Genomic DNA, 19089 nt, shown 5'->3' with positions numbered 1-19089 from the left:
CATATAAAGAACTCACACAACTGAACAACAAAAAAGCAAACAAACTGATCAAAAAACGGGCAGAGGATATGAACAGACATTTTTCCAAGGAAGATATACAGATGGCCAACAGGCATATGAAAAGATGTTCAACATCACTAATCATCAGGGAAATGCAAATCAAAACTACGCTAAGATATCACCTCACACCCATTAGAATGGCTATAGTCACCAAGACAAAAAGTAACAAATGTTGGAGAGATTGTGGAGAAAAGGGAACCCTCACTCACTGCTGGTGGGAATGCAAACTGGTACAGCTCTTATGGAAAACAGTATGGAGAGTCCTCAAAAAATTAAAAATAGAAATACCTTATGATCCAGCTATCCCACTTCTGGGTATTTAAGCAAAGAACTTGAAATCAACAATCCAAAGAGGCTTATGCACCCCTATGTTCAGTGCAGCATTATTCACTATAGCCAAGAAGTGGAAGCAACCCAAGTGTCCTTCAACTGATGATTGGATAAGGAAGATGTGGTATATATATACAATGGAATACTACTCAGTCATAAAAAAGACAAAATTGTCCCATTTGCAACAACATGGATGGATCTGGAGGGTATTATGTTAAGCGAAATAAGCCAGACAGAGAAAGACAAACACTGTATGATTTCACGCATATGTGGAAGATAAACTAACACACAGACAGAGAGAACAGTTTGGTGGTTACCAGGGTGAAGGGGGCTGGGGGATGGGCACAAGAGGTGAAAGGGCGCATTTATATGGTGACCGATAAATAATAATGTACAACTAGGGCCGGCCCCGTGGCTTAGCGGTTATGTGCGGGCGCTCTGCTGCTGGCGGCCCGGGTTCGGATCCCGGGCGCGCACCGACGCACCGCTTCTCCGGCCGTGCTGAGGCCACGTCCCACATACAGCAACTAGAAGGATGTGCAGCTGTGACATACAACTATCTACTGGGGCTTTGGGGGGAAAATAAATAAATAAATAAAATCTTAAAAAAAAACCCCAATAATGTACAACTAAAATTTCACAATGGTATAAACTATTATGACGTCTATAAAAAAAAACAAAAACGGGCCAGCCTGGTGGCACAAGTGGTTGAGTGCACGCGCTCTGCTGCGGCGGCCCGGGGTTCGCCGGTTCGGATCCCAGGTGCACACCGATGCACTGCTTGGCAAGCCATGATGTGGTGGCGTCCCATATAAAGTGGAGGAAGATGGGCTGGCCCCGTGGCTTAGTGGTTAAGTGTGCGCACTCCGCTGCTGGCAGCCTGGGTTCGGATCCTGGGCGCGCACTGACAGACCACTTCTCCGGCCATGCTGAGGCCACATCCCCCATACAGCAACTAGAAGGATGTGTAGCTATGACATACAACTATCTACTGGGGCTTTGAGGAAAAAAATAAATTAATTAATTAAAAATTTAAAAAATGGTAAAGTGGAGGAAGATGGGCACGGATGTTACCTCAGGGCCAGTCTTCCTCAGCAAAAAAAGAGGAGGATTGGCAGATGTTAGCACAGGACTGATCTCCTCACAAAAACAAAAACAAAAACAAAACAAAACAAAAAAGATCTCATACATGAGATAATCCATTTTCTGATAGGCTCCTTTCTCCATTAGCCTAAGCAGGTTCCATCTCTTTCCTCTTCCCCTTCTGAGTTATTGCTGTCACAAATTATTCTATTTTGTGCTGTGAGTTTGTGACTAAATTGAAGTGTTTATAGTTATTTTTGATGCTTTCCCTCCCTTTATCTTTTATGGTATAATTAAGTGTTTGCTAACCTGTTCTGATAGGGAGCTGCAACTTTCTGAATTTGTCTGACTATTTATCTCCTTGCTCAAAGATTTTTAGAACTTTGCCTTTTTGTCTCAGGTATGGGGGCTTCCTTCAACATTTCTTGTGAGGGAGGTCTAGTTGCGATGCACTCCCTCATCTTTTGTTTATCTGGGAAAGCTTTTATTTCTCCATTGTATCTGAAGGATAGTTTCATTGGATAGAGTATTCTTCGCTGAAAGTTTCTGTCTTTCAGTATTTTGAATATATCATTCCATTCTCTCATAGCCTGTAAGTTTCTGCTGAGTAATCTGCTGAATGCCTGATAGAGGTTCCTTTGTAGGTTATTTTCTTCTGCCTTGCTCCCCTTAATATTTTTTCTTTGTCATTGAGTTTTGCCAATTTTATGATTATATGCCTTGGAGAAGGTCTTTTTGCATTGATGTAAATAGGAGTTCTATTGGCTTCATGTACTTTTAAGTCCTGTTCCTTCCCCAGGTTTGGGAGGTTCTCAGCTATTATTTCTTTGAACAAGCTCCCTGTTCCTTTCTCCCTCTCTTCTCTCTCTGGAATATCTATAATCCTTATGTTGCATTTCCTAATTGAGTTGGATATTTCTCAAAGAATTTCTTCATTTTTTAAAAATCTTAGTTCTCTCCTCCTCCACCTGAAGCATTTCTATATTTCTATCCTCTAAATCACTAATTCTGTCTTCCATAATGGCAGCTCTATTATTTAAGGATTCTAGATTATGTTTTTGCTGAGGAAGATTAGCCCTGAGCTAACATGTGTGCCAATCTTCCTCTACTTTATATGTGAGTTCTCACCACAGCATGGCTGACGAGTGGTGTAGGTCCAAGCCCAGGATCTGATTTGGCGAACCAGGGCCACTGAAGTGGAGTATGCTAAACCCAACCACCATGCAATTGGGCCAGCCCCTCTAGATTATTTTTTATCTCATTAATTGTGTTCTTTATCTCCAGAATTTCTGTATGGTTTTTCTTTTTAGAGTTTTAATCTCTTAGGTGAAGTATTCCTTCTGTTCATTAATTTTATTCCTGAGCTCACTGAACTGTCCGTCTGAGTTTTCTTGTAACTCGTTGAGTTTCTTTATGACAACTATTTTGAATTCTATGTCATTTATATTGTAAATTTCTGTGACTTCAGGATTGGTTTCTGGAGACTTGTCATTCTCCTTCTGCTCTGAAGTGTTATTGTAGTTTTTCATGATGTTTGATGAACTGATCCTTTGCTGAGGCATTTGTAGTAGTATCAGGTTGCATATTCCACCTGCCACCTCGGTGGTGGTGGGGGCATGCAAGAGCTGTGTTTTCTGAACCTGCCATGTCTGCTGGAAGTTTATTCCTTTCTGTTCCTTAAACATCCTAAGCTTTCTCTCACCATAGGAAGTACATTTACTTTTCTGTCTACCTAGAATTCTGCACAAGGTTCCCTCTCTCCATTCAAGGTTCTGCTCAAATGTTATATTCTTAGAAAGGCTTTCCCTGATCATGCTGTCTAGAACACCACTCCATTCCCCAATCACTCTCCAACCCCTTATCCTTCTTTATTCTTCTTCATAACACTTATCATCCCCTGACATATCATATAGTTATTCATTTATTTGTCTATTTTCTGCCTCCCCAACTAGAATGTAATCCCACAAGAGCAGGAACTTCATTTTGTTCACTACTGTATTGCTACAACCTAAAGTGCTGGGCGTTATTGATACTCATTAAGTATTGGTTGAATAAATGAATAAATAACGTTTGTTATCGTGGCTCCTGTCTCTTCCTTCTTCAGTTCATCTCAGTAAAAATAGAAAAGAAAGTTATCGAGAGGAGAAGAATCTCAGCAAACAGTCGATCTCAGCCACAGACTTATCTGGGGCCTTGAGCATGCTGGCGCGCTCCACTGAACAAGTTTTCTGGGGCTCTTGAGAATGGTTCATTAGTCCATTCAACCACTGTCTTACAAACTCCTCAAGGTCCTTGACCCATTTTCTTTTCATGGTACATACATAGCAAAACTTTTAACCCTGGATCAATCCAAATGGTTGCTCTTCTGTATCCAGGCAGGCTGCAAAGCATTGCTGAAGAAAAATCATTCAGCTGGGAAGATTGACGCCACTATAAATCCATAGTCACTGATTTCAACCAATGAAGATAAGATTAACAAGGAAAACAATAGCTAATGTTACTCCTGAAAATGGTATAAATACTTTACATGCATTAACTCATTTAATACTTATAAACTACCATAAGGTAGGTATTAATTCCATTTTACTGATGAAGAAACTGAAGCATAAGCAACTAACCAGAAGTCACACAGCTGGTAAGAGACAGCCTGAATTTTCAACCCAGGCATCCTGATTCCAGATCTTTAGCTTTTAACCCCCACAACCAGGCAATTTAATTACGTTTCACTAGTCAGCTGGATCTCTACCACTGACTGTGACCAATGGGGCTATTTTGTTGCCTAACTCCCAGGGGTACCATTCATGTAACCAATACTTAGAGGGAAATTTATAGCCTTAAACCTATATTTTAAAAAATGAAAGACTGAACAGTCAGGAACCAAGCAACTAAAAAACTTAAGAAACTGAAAAAATGGAAAATAGAATAAATTCAATGAAAGCTAAAATAAGGAAATAATAAACATAAGAGCAGAAATTAATGAAGTAGGAAACAAAGATATAATTCAGAGGATCAACAAAGCCAAACTTAGTTCTTTGAAAAGAATAATAAAATTGAGAAACATGTGGCAAGACTTATCAAGACAAAAGGGGAGATGCCATAAATAAATATTATAAATAAAAAAGAGGCTATAACTATAGACATAAGCAGAGATTATAATGTGAGAATATTATTAAAAATAACATTGCTTTATTGTGTGCTAATGAACATGAAAGTTTAATTAAAAGCAAAATTTCAGGGCCAGCTTGGTAGTGTAATGGTTAAGTTCGTGCATTCTGCTTCAGTGGCCTGGGGTTTGCCGGTTTGGATCCTGGGCGTGGACCTACTCACTGCTCATCAAGCCATGCTGTGGCAGGATCCCATATAAAGCAGAGGAGGCTTGGCATCGGATGTTAGCTCAGGGCTGATCTTCCTCACAAAAATAAAAGACAGAGAAAAAAGAAAAGAAACATGATATAGGAGGGACCTAGTATTGCAGATCAGTGGGGAAATATGAACTATTCAATAAGTAGTGTTGTGACAATTGGTTATACATATGGAAAGACAAAAAAAGAACTTAGATCTCTATCCTAATCCATTCACAAAAATTGATTCCTAGTGACTTAAAGAATTCAATGTGAAAAGAGAAGTTATAACACTTTCAGAATAAAATGTAAGATGACATCCTTACGACATTGGGGAGGATGAGAATTTCTTAAGCAACACACCAAAAGTGCAAAACATAAATAAATAGGCTGATAAATTGGTAAAATTATGAACTTTTTGTTCATCAAAAGAGACAGTAAATAAAAGATACAGACAACCACAAATTGGAAGAAAATATTGGCAACTCGTGTAATAAAAAACCTAAAATCAATAAAAAACAAAAAATTCAATAGAAAAATGGGCAAATGACATGAATAGCCATCTTACAGAAAAGGAAACTTAACTGGCTTATACATTAGTCTGCTTGGACTGCTATAACAAAATACCATAGACTAGGTCGCTTAAACAACAGAAATTTATTTCTCATAGTTCTGGAGTCCAAGATCAAGGTGCTAGCAAGGTAGGTTTCATTCTAATGCTTCTCTCTTGGCTTGTAGGCAGCCACCATCTCTTTGTGTGCTCACATGACTCTTCTTTGTGCTCATAGGGGTGGAGGAAGAGAGAGTGTGAGCAAGCTGTCTAGTGTCTCTTTTTATAAAAGCACTAATCCCATCATTAGGGCCCCATTGTCATGACCGCATCTAACCCTAATTACCTCCCCAAAGCCCCATCTCCAAATACCATCACATTGGGGGTTATGGCTTCAATATACAAATTTTGGAAGGACACAATTCTGTCCATAGCAGCTTATAAACATCTTTCTACTGCCTAATCTCATTAATAATTAAAGAATGTAAATTATAATAAAAATGAAATACGATTTTACACTCATCAAATCATACAAAACTGAAACATCTGATGATATTAAGTGCTGACAAGGATGCGGAGCAAGGGAACTCTCATTCACTGTGGGTGGGAATGTAAACTGGAATAAAGAGTTTGGAAAAGAGGTATTTTCTAGTGAAATTGAAGAGGTACATACCCTATGTTCCAGCAGTTCTGCTCCTAGGTATATACTCTAAAGCACTGCTTTTTAAATTGCTGGGTGCAATCCAATAGTAAATTGTGAAATTAATTTTAGTGACGCTGAAGTATAATTTTCTGAAAGGTAAAATCATGACTCTCAAAGAAATCTAAAATAAACATGTCAAAATATTATCTCATTAATTAATGAGACAGCCAGTAAAATGTTACAGGAATGTTGTATGAATTTGCTAAGAAACAGGACTATTGAAATGAATTTACTAACAGAGGCAAAAGTGCTTTAATATCCCGTAGGTCAATAAAATGTTATGTTTCGAAGCATCTTTTCTACAAGGTGGACAAGAATTATTTTAAATATTATCAGTTTTCTTGTAAAATAGCTTAGTCAATAGAAAGTCAGAGGTCCCTAAGAATTCAAATCCTTCTGGCATTTGCTAGACAGTGCCCCAACCTTACACTGAAAGCGGAGCCAGTAATATCTTTTGCTCTTTTCCAAGTCTTTGACAGTTTGACCTTTTGTATTTTTTGGTAATGAAATCGAAAAGAAGAAATAGAAATTTAGTGCATTACTGGTAGTAAGTACAAACATAGTTTCCTGAAATTTTTGTTTCAGATATACCCATCTATATACATACGTATGTGGTATTATTGGCTTTGATGAATGTTTTTGTTCACTGTGGGCTGGGGTCAGAAAGTTTGAAAGCCACCAGTGTGTGACATATTATGAGGTTCAACAGTGAAAACAGCTAGACGTTTTGAGTTCTCCTCCCTTCCCTTAAAGTAGGCATCCATTCACAGCGCCGGGCTCAAGACTCAGAAAATGATCTGAGTGAATGGTAAAGAATAGAGAGAAGCGCCATGCCGGGCGTTCATCTCCGTCCTACATTCACTCTGAGGTTCGCGGGCTGCCTGGGACGCCACAAGAATCAAGAGAGTACAGGCTGAGCGGAAAGGGTGAGCCGGCCAGCCCACGAGGCAGGAGTTTAGGTTTGCAGCTGGGCTGTAGCCCCCGGAGAATCAAGCACAAGCGCCGGCCGACAGCAGCCTGACGCTAGGAGCCGCTGCCACCGGCGAGCGGAAGAACACTGCGCACGCGCGGCACGGCCGAAGCCGGCGGAGCGCCGAGGCGCGGTTCACCAGGCCCCGCCTCGCCGCCGGCCCTCGGCAGACCGCACTGCCGCGTCACCCCCGCCCTCTCCGCGCCCCTGCTGGTCGCGACTGCGCGCGCAGAACCGGAGCGGGCCTCGGCGGGAAGGGGAAGCGGCAGCGGCGGGTAAGAAGGGCCTGCGTCCTGGGTGCGTCTGTGACGGGGGTGGGCATTTGCTCTTCGGCTCTCTCCGGCTCTCGGGACCCTGCAGAGGAGAGTGAGAGGAGCCTCTGGATCCGGCTCACTCCCGCCGCTCAGGCGTGCCTCTGACAGTGGAAGTGTTTTCGCCCTCCCCGAGATCTTCTGGACCGCTCCTGCCTGTCCTCTCCCCCCCCACCCGGGGAATCTGAAGGCCGAGCCTCCTGCCCGTCTGCTGGCCCCAGACTTGTCTGAGATGCCTTCTCTGCCGTTTAGATAGCGCCAGAATGTTGATCCGCCTTTAATGTCGCAGCAGTTTACGGGTGGCTCTCCGGGTCCAACCCCTAACTCAAGCACAAAGAGCCTCATTTTTTGACGCTCCCTGGTCCTGGAGTTCTTTCTGACACCCTTTGCGGAAGCAGTTTACCAGATGCTCTGGGCAGTGAATTCAAGGCCACTAAGCAGGTTCTCTTTACTTCTTTGGGCGTCTCCACCGTTTCCTGATAATCTGCCTGTCAGGTTTGGGTTTCTTGAGGCAACGTGCTTTACATTCCTATGCAATGTCCCGGAATTATTCGGTCACACCATGTGCGCCTTTTGGAATGAAGTACGCCGCTAGCAGTGGGATAGTATCAGCAGTTAACTAAGAAGCGTGCTGTCTGCTACAGTGGATATTCAGTGAACTCCTTCTTTTTTTGTAGCAGGAGGCAGCATTTTAGCTCAGTGGCTGTGCTTGATGCCTTGAAGTTGGGGGCAGCGGAGATCCTTTGTAATTAAACCACTGGGGTCCGAAATCTGTTGACGGGAAGAAATCTAAAACAAAAAAGCTTGACAGCCATGTCATGTTTAATAATATCTGCAGGTCAGATTTCTATATAGAGACAAATACGCCGTTTGCTTTTATATGCCAGTTAAATGTAATATGGTGACATTCTGTAGATACTGATGTGAAATTTTAGCAGCTGCCTTGGAACCTCTCAATCGGATTTCTCAATAAGTTAATTCCTAGACAATCATGATAATCACCTTATTTTTCCTTTGATAAGTTTGACTGCTATAAACTTAACCACTTTTTTCTAACATCAGCCCACACCATTTGTCAGTCTTATTACCAATTCTCCTTGATGCCTAAATTACAAAACCTTAGTCATCTTAGATTTCCCCTGTGCTTCATCTCCGTATTTCTTATATTACCGAATCTCATGGTTTCTTGATTCAAAAAGTAACTTGGATTTATCCCTTTGATTCTCATTGTTGAAGCTGTAAGGCTGTTTTCTAGGACTTTGTTACCTCTTAGCTCACCCCCAGAAGGCTCAAATAACAGTTCTGAAACATAGCTTTTGTCATGTTTACTTTTGATGAACCTAGAAAGGCTCAGGACCAAATTTCTGTGCTTGAGTTTCAAAGCCCTTTCTCTATAACCTGGCCTAGTAATTCCTATGTATGTGATACGATGGGAAAAGCCCAGGATTTAGAGTAAGACCTCGATTCAAATACCAAGTGTGTCATTGTACTAACACTGTGTCCTTGGGAAACTGAGCTTATTGTTATTCGAAACTCTTATTTCGAATAACAATATTTTTTCTTCCAGCCTCTTAATTATTGTGAGAATTACAGTTGGCATAATGTGTGGCAAAGCTATCAGACTTAAACAAACAAAAACAGTCTAAGCTATTATTGTTATTTCTCATTGTACTCATTCATTTCACAAACATTTGAAAATCTAATGTATGTCAGGTACTGGTGCTACAGCTATGGAAGATAGGCCTTGCCCTTAAGGGACTGTCTTTCAGGGAGCTTTCTGTGTGTGTGTGTGTGTGTGTGTGTGCGTGTGTGTGTGTGTGTGTGTGTACGGAGTAGGGTGGTAGAGTGCCTGACAAGGTCGAGTGTGATATAGGCTGTAGAATAGGTAAGCCTAGGGTGAGCACCAAACCCAGAGGTGAGAGGAACCAGGCAGGGTTCCAGGAGGAAATTATATTTGAACAGAGTCTCGAACTATAACAAAGATCCAGAAGGAGAAGGTGGGGAAGGGTGCCATGAAAGAGACACTTTTAGAGAACTACAAGTTTTTTTTGACTACTAAGTTCAAAGAGGAGTATCGGAGATAGGACTGGATAGGTAGACAGGGGTGAGATTTGAAGGACTTTGTGTGCTAAGGGAAGTGTACAAATTGAAGGATTTTAAGCAGGCAGTTGGCCTGATCACAGTTGCTTTTTGGAAGTTCATTCTGGCTGCAGTGTGTGCCTCCTTACTGCAGTGTACAAAAGTTTCTTTTTGCCATTGTGCTTTTCCTTATTTTTTATTTTTTTGCTGAGGAAGATTCTCCCTGAGCTAACATCCGCTGCCAATCTTCCTCTTTTTGTATGTGAGCCGCCACCACTGCATAGCCACTGACAGGCAAGTGGTGTAGGTCAGTGCCTGGGAACTGAACCCAGGCTGCTGAAGCAGAGCATGTGGAGCTTAACCACTGGGCCACTGGGGCTGGCCTTCCTTATTTTCTTTACTCCACCCAGAAGGGCTTATGACCTCTCCTCATACCTTAATACTATTTATCTTTCATTATCCAGTTCAGGTCCTATTTCTGCTGTGAAGCATCTTCCAATTGTTTTAGCCCCCATTACTTATTTCCTTCTCTGAAAAACCCTATTTGGAATAGTTCCACACAGTTTAGTCTTTGTTTCCTGTGTGCTTATGTCCCTAAGTAGATTGTAAGCTCTTTGAGGATAGGGAATGTTTCCCTTATGTGTATGAATAGGAGACATGTTAAACACAATACTATGTTGCTTGGTCTCTTTCTACTTTGTTTTTCAGGGTGGGACCAGATTATGGGCAACAGTCCTTTTAATTAATCTATCATCATCATGGCTAATGAGGGCTGTCCCAAGGCTGGTGAAAGTCCTTTTTCATCAGATAAACATGCCCAACTCATCTTGGCCCAGATTAATAAAATGAGGAACGGACAGCATTTCTGTGATGTGCAGCTGCAAGTCGGGAAGGAAACTTTTAAAGTTCATCGGCTGGTTTTGGCTGCCAGTAGCCCTTACTTTGCAGCTTTGTTCACTGGAGGAATGAAGGAGTCCTCAAAAGATGTTGTACAGATTTTAGGAATTGAAGCTGGAATCTTTCAAATACTTCTAGATTTCATTTACACAGGTAAGTTAAGTGAGCCTGTTGCTTTGAGTGAAGAAAGTGCATCACTTATGCACTACTATGGGACTATAAATTGATCTGACTTACGTGGAAAGTAATTTGGCAATATGTTATTATGAGCCTTTGGAAAGCTAATATCTTTTGACCAAGTATTCCTTTTCTAGGAATCCTAAGGAATTAATTAGTGATGCAGGTAAATATTTATGTACCAGGATGTTTGTTGTAACATTATTTATAATAGTGTATAATTGAATACAATCTGATTGTCCATCAGTAGGTTATATGGTTAAAGAAATTATGGTACATGCATATATAATAGAATTTTTTTAGATCTCATAAATGATTTATATGTATATAGATATATTCACACATGCACACTATCATGGAAGAATGTTTACCATATATTAAATTAAAAAAATCTGGCTATAGTTACAACCCCAATTTTGTAAAAAAAAAAAAAATCATTTGTGTGTATTTGTGCACAGGAAAGAGACCGAAATGTTGATGGTGTTAATCTCTAGATGATGGATATGGAAGATTCTTATTTTTCCCTTTTTCTCTGTTTTTCCTCAAAAATATTTATATTCATGTATTATTTTAATCAAAACTTTTATTTTTAAAATGTTTTGAACAGTTTTAATGACATTAGAAAATGCACACAAACACTGTTATAAAGTATAAGTCTTATATATGCAACATAAATATACATGGAAAAAGGATTTGAAAGAAATACGCTAAAGTGTTAACACAACGCTATGTCTGCGATGGGGAAATGTGTGATTTTAATTTTAATTTTTATACTTTTCTGCCTTAAAGTTTTTTCCACAGTGAATATATATTACTCTTATAATCAGAAAATAATGTTTGAGGGGCCAGCCTGGTGGCATAGTGGTTAAGTTTGTGTGCTCCACTTCCCACAGCCTGGGGTTCACAGGTTCAGATCCCAGGCATGGACCGATGCATCGCTTGTCAAGCCATACTGTGGTGGCATCCCATAGAAAGTAGAGGAGGGCCGGCCCCGTGGCTTAGTGGTTGTGTGTGTGCTCCGCTACTGGCGGCCCGGGTTCGGATCCCGGGCGCGCACCGACAGACTGCTTCTCCGGCCATGCTGAGGCCGCGTCCCACATACAGCAACTAGAAGGATGTGCAACTATGACATACAACTATCTACTGGGGGGCTTTGGGGAAAAAAAAGGAGGAGGATTGGCAATAGATGTTAGCTCAGAGCCGGTCTTCCTCAGCAAAAAGAGGAGGATTAGCATGGGTGTTAGCTCAGGGCTGATCTTCCTCACAAAAAAAAAAAAAAGAAAGAAAGTAGAGGAAAATGGGCATGGATGTTAGCCCAGGGCCAGTCTTCCTCATCAAAAAAAGAGGAGGATTGGCAACAGATGTTAGCTCCGTGCTAATCTTCCTCACCCAAAAAAACAAAAGATGTTTGAAAACAAAGACTCTGTTTGGTCTAGTTTTGAGAATACACCATGCTCTCCTTAAGGGACTACTTGGTGGGAGATAATTATGTGGCCTGATAAAGTATTGTTTAATTCATGGTATTTGAACCTGGAAAGTGACAAAAGGTGATTTCTTTTCTCTGTGTTGTTTCATATTCCTTTTTTGAAAATTTCAGAAAATGATAACTCTTAATTTGGGGATTGTAAAAATGCTTATCTTTTTTTTTTCCTGAGGAAGATTGGCCCAGCGCTAACATCTGTTGCCAGTCTTTCTCTTTTTTCCTTTTTCTCCCCAAAGCCCCAGTACGTAGTTGTGTAGCATAGTTGTAGAGTTGTAGTTCTTCTATACAGGACGCCGCCTCAGCATGGCTTGATGAGCAGTGAGTAGGTCCGTGCCCAGGATCCAAACCGGATCCCAAGCGGGATCCCAAGCGGGAACTTAACTGCTACGCCTCCAGGAGGGCCCCAGAAATGATTATCTTTTATCTACTGAAATCAGTGCAACTCTGCCTATTGGCTAATGTACAAATTAACATTGAGGGGTTCTTGACCTCACTTTGCTAAATGACTTGTGTGAGCTGATCATACTACTTCATAAATGCGCCTGCTTCTCTTATTTGCAAAGTGTAAATTAACACAGATTAACCCAATGGAATTAGTGTTGAACTACATAAAAAAAGAAGAAATGCCACAAGTTGTCTGTTCTGCCTCTGTTGTCTGACACTAGTGACAAGAGATTTTTAGTGAAAGAGAATGTTTATGGTGTCACCATATTGCTAACGATTAGCACTTCATCAAAGAAATAAAAAGTGGTAAAACCCGGAGAAATAAAGCCACTGAGCATATCTGGAGGGAAATAACATTGTGGAGTACTATTAACATTTAAGACTAAAATTGGGGTAACAGTTAAGAACAGTGTTTGGCTGCTAGTAAAAGATATAAAATGGCTTAACACGATAGCAGTTTATTTGTTTTTCTGCAAAAATGAATCCATAGTAGGCATTCTAAGGCTGGTGTTGTGGCCTCATGATGTCGTTAGTGTCCCATTCTTCTTCCAACATTTTGCTCCACCATTTACAGTTTGTAGCTTCTAATCTCATGATCACTGGACTCCAGCCAGTGGAAGGAGGAAGTGGGAAAGGCGAAAGGGCCTGCCAGCTGAGACTGTCCTCTTTTTAAGCTTTTCTGGTAGCCTTAATGAACAACTGCTGCATGTGTATCCTGTTGGCCAAACTCATTCAACAGTTTACCCCTATCTGCACAGGAGGCTGAGAAGTGTAATTTTCAGTAGGGCACAATTGCCACCCACAACAAAATCAAGGTTCTGTTAGTAGGATGAAAAGAAAATGAATATTGGGTATTTATTGGACAGGGAACTTTATAGTCTTTGATACAATTATTTCTTTAAAAACATGTTCTTTGATTTTCATTGTAATAGCATTTCCTTTTTTGGGATGTGGGGGCAGCAAAACCTATTCTATTGATCTCTCCTTTGGACTTGTCTATACATTCTTTATTACCCATTCACAATTCTAATAGGTCTTAATGGGTATTTCTCACCTTAGTTTATTATGTACTTTACTTGGAATCAAATGACTTGGGTTTGTGATCTAGCTCTGATCACATAATTAGCTTGTGATACAAGGCATTTCATTTAACTTTAGTCAATTATTCATTCATTCTTTCAACAGATATTTATTGAATACTTTTTTTGAGCTAGGCACTGGGGATATGATAGTAAACAAGACAGGCATGGCCTCTGCCTTCAGAGAGCTTTATAGGTAATGCACATTAGGTACTTACAAAACAGAAATGAGCTTATGAGAGCCTCATTTTCCTTATTCATAAAGTGGGAATAGTAGCACTTTATAATTCTTGTGAAGGTTAAATGAGATAAATTTTAATAAATGTAAAAGTGCTTTTTGTGTCTACAAAGTCTTATTAAGTTATAGGGCATTCTTTTTATTACTCTTAAGTAACTCTTGGCTTTATCCGATAGCAGTCATTCAGCCCCTTACATCACTACCTATGATCTTATCTTTTCCAAATTTGTAGTGAATTCTCATTTTATTCAAGTTGTCTTATCTCAGTTTCCTCTGCAGCTGCTACCATCTACTCCCATGGTGGATTCCGTTTCTTACACTTTTGGAAAACCCCGTTTGCATTCAGCGAACCATATTCTTCCTCTCACTATAATCTCTTTGACCATTTATTCATTTAAAGAAATATTTTTGAGCACTTACTGTGTACTGGACATTGGGAATATGGAAGGGGCAAGCTTTGCCCCAAAAGATTTTATAAATCTAATTGGGAATACAAACTTAAGGCAAACTTAAGTGGAGTGAATGTCATAACAGGGGTAGAGGGAAAGTATAAGATTAAATGGAGAGTTGGAGAGTTTATCCTTATTAGGTGGGAGAATTACAGTGTTTTTTTCCCCTCTTAAATATAATTGACTATTTGATGTCCTCCCAAAGTCATTATGTAAATAAATGAAAGTGAAGCCCTCTGGAAAGAGAGCAGAATATATACAGTTACTTAAATGTTAAGTATTTAATAACACTTCATAGGTTATAGACTCTTGGTTATACATAACATTAAGAATTAACATTCAGGGGGCCAGCTCAGTGGCATAGTGGTTAAGTCTGGTGTGCTCTGCTTTGATGGTCTGGGGTTCACAGGTTTGGATTCCGGGCGCAGACCTACACAACACTCATCAAGCCATGCTGTGGCGGCATCCCACATACAAAATAGAGGAAGATTGGCAACAGATGTCAGCTCAGGGCCAATCTTCCTCACCCCTCCAAAAAACAATTAACATTTGTATGGCACTTTATCTTAATTGAAGATAGGGACCTTGTCTTACTCTCCCCAGTGCCTCAGTAAATGTTTGTTAGATGCATGTAGCCTTATGTTAAAAGCATGGACTTGGATGTCAATCCCTACCCTGCGACTCACTTAACCATGTGACTTGGGGACAAGTTACTTAAACTTTTATTCTGTTTTCTTAATACAAAAATAGGAAAAAAAATACCTACTTTATGGGGTTGTAGTGAGGGTTAAATGAGTGCATAAAACAATTAATGCTGTATCTGGTTCATTGCAAGTGTTCTCTTAATGTTAAGTATCATCATCAAAGTCTTGTGCTCTTTCTACAAATCCTTTGTTGCCTTTTTACTTAGCAGTTATCTATGCTCCAAACACTAAGTTTATCAGTGTAATCAAGTATAATGCTTTTTGAATAGAAGTCAAATGTTTGTTTTTATTTTATTGGCTGTTTTGTCTTCTACTTCCCTAGGTATAGTGAACATAGGTGTGAATAATGTCCAGGAGTTGATTGTTGCTGCAGACATGCTACAGTTGACTGAAGTTGTCAATCTTTGCTGTGAATTTCTGAAAGGACAAATTGATCCACTGAACTGCATTGGGATCTTTCAGTTCTCTGAGCAAATTGCCTGCCATGATCTTCTGGAATTCACGGAAAACTACATTCATGTCCACTTCTTAGAGGTTCATAGTGGGGAAGAGTTCCTGGCACTTACAAAAGATCAGCTAGTCAAAATCTTGCGAAGTGAAGAGCTTAGCATTGAGGATGAATACCAGGTCTTCTTAGCTGCAATGCAGTGGATTCTGAAAGATCTAGGAAAGAGAAGAAAACACGTGGTGGAAGTGCTAGACCCAATTCGATTCCCTTTATTACCTCCTCAAAGGCTTTTAAAGTATATAGAAGGTAATTTTTCTGTGGCATATCAAATTTGTCAGTTAATTATCCAGTGGCTTTTTCTCTGTTTGAAAGGCGATAGAGTGTTTTCATTTTTCAGTTCAATAGTAGACATTTATTGAATGATTACTATGTGCGAGATACAACTTTTGTGTTTTGTGGGTAGGCAGTAGTATTTCAGTATTTCTACCCATTATTTTAATCAAATCCTTATGTACTTTTCTAGAGATTAAATACTAAGGGAGATTAATAGATAAAAATACTGAAAGAGCTAAAATACCACTGCTGTTTTTGGCAGTACTAATTATTTCAGTGTAAGATTTCCTCTTGCCACTCTGAAAAGTTCAGCAAAACCTAACGTTTGAGGAAAATGAATATGCTAAAAACAAAACAAAAACTCAATAAATACTAGGTCCTCTCAATATAAAATGATTTTTATATTGATATAGTATCATAGCTTCTAAGTAGTCTTTGAATCATCTTTAGGTTCTAAACTTTGAAAATACTTTTCACCACAGTATAAAATAGTTTTTATTTTTATGTTAGAAAACTGATAATATTTAAATTTATTTCTAAAAACTACTTTAGACCTGGTTTCACGGTTTGAAGCTTTTGCTCTTGTCATGTACTGAAACTTTAGGATATGACGGAATTGCTGGTGATCTTATGAATGAAATACACTGTTAGTATTAAAAGGTGTAATTCTGTGAAGGAGTTCTTTTTAATGTGGATTTTTAGTTTTTCTCCACTCTGTTTAAGCATGTTAACAGACTTTCGTAGGTTTTTCTGAGTGATATCTTGTATTAATGCATATACAGTCAATTCTTGTTATTCGTGGTCGTTTTGTTCTGTCAAGTTGCCACGAACACTGAATTGGCAAACATTGAGCCATTGTTCCTAGGGGAAATACGTGGTAAGTTCTTATAAGCCTCTGGCCACAACATTTTTGTCAACTGATCAATACATAACCTTATTTTATGTGTGTTTCTGTCAAAAGTTCCTTATTTGATATATATTGTTGATTCATTAACATTGAACTCATGGCCAACCACATTATGTTCATGCCTGAATGAAGCCTGTCTGACACATGTATTTTCTCTATGAGGCACATCACAGCCTTCTTGCACTTAGGAACACTAGATAGCACTTCAGCAGTATGCTTGGGGGCCATTTTAAACAGCAAAATCACCAACAAAAAGTACAAAAATGTGAAAAATATGGCACTAAGTAGACTGTGAAAAGGACACTTGTTTACAGTATGAGACCTGAAACAAGAAGGCAGAGCGTCACCTTGTTGGGCCTCACCTGGAAATATGCATGTCAAGTAATTCAGATTTTTTGCCACTCTGTGGCATGTCCATGAATGACCAGGAAAGCGCCATGAGCATTGATTTGGGTTACAAATACATGTTAGTGAGTGGATATGTTCACAAATAAGCAATCCACAAATAATGAAGTCTGACTGTATTTAAATGCTAAAATAAGAGAGAAATTATCCAGACACATTTTTGCATGAATCATGTGGGAATTTAGGGACAAAGGCTTTCATGGTTGAGTAGGTTTTTCCCAAGTGCCACAGACACAGAGTGCCAAAGGAAAGTTCCTCTGCTAGGAGCAAGGGAAGGTTCCCTAGAATTGGGGTGTGTTTTCCTGCAGCTTTTTATAAGCATGCCCAATAGTTATCACCTAAAGATATTTCACTGGAGTAAAAACTGCAAGGAGTCAAGAGAGAAGTAAATGCAGGATTTTTTTAAAAGGCAGCCTTAATATTTTTCAACTTAGGAACTTTTTCTCTTTCATCATATTGGGGAAAAGATGGGCAATTTATGCAGAAAAATGAAAATCTACCACAAAATTCAGAGAGGAAGCAAAAGACTTAATTGAAATGGTTAAGTTATATTATGTGAAATGTGTAATTTTTCCCCCTGGTGTATATATTTTTTATTTACCACTGGAATAATTCAGGCAATTTAATATTATTAGCTATATGCTAACATATTTATTTCTTGCATTTTAGAGAGTGACTTTACTTTTTTTTAATGGTACATGCTCTTATAAAATGTTTAGGTAATAAAGTATGAAAAAACAACAAATCACCCAAAGTCTGCCACCCAGAAATAACCAGTTATAATTAACATTCAGTAAATATCATTCTGGATATCTCTATATAGGAGGATAGATGATGGATGGATGGATGGTTGGATAGAAAGGAAAAAAATTGATAAGAATAAGAATCATTCAGTACGTACTATTTATAATACAAAAAATGTGGTTAAATCTCACTAAAAATTAACAAAGAAGAAACTGAAATAATAACTAATTTCAGATAAATGTTTCTTTACCCCAAGAAATATTCATTCTAAAAGGTTCTTATAGAGTTAAGGACAAAAGAGGAAAATAATTAAAAGACAAAATCATAGTTTCACTTTGTGTTTCAATTTTAAACACTAGAGACTCTCTGTTAAGAAACATGAGGTAATTAGCATTGTTATTTTTCTTCCTACCCCCCTGAAGGTTTATAGCTTTTATATATATATATTTTTTGGTGACGAAGACTAGCCCTGAGCTAACATCCGTTGCCAATCCTCTTTTTGCTGAGGAAGATTGGCCCTCGGCTAACATCCTTGCTCATCTTCCTCTACTTTATATGTGGGACGCCTGCCACAGCATGGCTTGATAAGCAGTGCATAGGTCTGCACCCGGGCTCTGAACCCACGAACCCCTAGCCGCCAAAGCGGAGTGCCCACTTAATCACTACGCCGCCAGGCTAGCCCCTATATAGATTTTTTTCAATAATTATTCCCCTAGCTCTGTGCTTTTGTTCTGTATTTAAGTGGATTTGATGCTCTCTACCTGGTTTTCAAACGTAGTCTTTTTATTCCTCAATTTTCTTTTCTGATTCTTCATTTGGTTGGCTGGATTTCATCACGAAGTAACTTTTCTCAGGAAAAACTCATGATTACTGTATTTCCTGAATTTTTTTCATATTTGAGAATTTCTGCCTGTTGCTTTTTAAATTAATTTAACCGCAATTTGGGTGGCATAGTATTCTTATTTTTATTTATTTTTTTGTGAGGAAGATCAGCCCTGAGCTAACATTCATGCCAATCCTCCTCTTTTTGCTGAGGAAGACTGGCCCTGGGCTAACATCCGTGCCCATCTTCCTCCACTTTATATGGGACGCCGCCACAGCATGGCCTGACAAGTGGTACATCGGTGTGCGCCCCGGGATCCGAACCTGGGCTGCCAGCAGTGGAGCGCATGCACTTAACCGCTACGCCATGGGGCCTGCCCCGGGTGGCATAATATTCTTAAGTTATGACAGTACTCCTCCATGCCCCCGGCCCTCAAACTTTGTAAGGCATGGGGTTTTTCTTGTTTTTTTTTAATGACTTGCTTTTTCTGCTTGGATGCCTAAAGAATTCTCTCATTATTCTTGATTTGTG

The 19089-nt window shown here is 39.4% G+C and overlaps 1 protein-coding gene across 4 annotated transcripts in view; it reads left to right on the top strand.

The window, feature by feature from the left end:
• Positions 1–7317: 7317 nt before the first annotated feature.
• The window catches only part of IPP (intracisternal A particle-promoted polypeptide), a 42435-nt gene continuing 30663 nt past the window's right edge, over positions 7318–19089 (top strand). The window contains exons 1-3 of one of the 4 annotated variants that reach the window (XM_058552249.1): positions 7319–8186; positions 10136–10477; positions 15221–15652. In XM_058552249.1, coding sequence (XP_058408232.1) covers positions 10186–10477; positions 15221–15652 — 724 coding nt within the window. In that variant the 5' untranslated portion in view covers positions 7319–8186; positions 10136–10185. Of the gene's footprint in view, positions 10478–15220; positions 15653–19089 lie in introns of all 4 variants that reach the window. The other 3 variants (XM_058552250.1, XM_058552251.1, XM_058552252.1) reach the window with 3 other exon arrangements.

The sequence above is a fragment of the Diceros bicornis genome, chromosome 13 (genome assembly GCF_020826845.1).
Source record: "Diceros bicornis minor isolate mBicDic1 chromosome 13, mDicBic1.mat.cur, whole genome shotgun sequence".
Classification (NCBI taxonomy): Eukaryota; Metazoa; Chordata; class Mammalia; order Perissodactyla; family Rhinocerotidae; genus Diceros; species Diceros bicornis.
The sequence above is the reverse complement of the archived record's forward strand: the minus strand, read 5'-3'. Positions and strand labels throughout refer to the sequence as shown.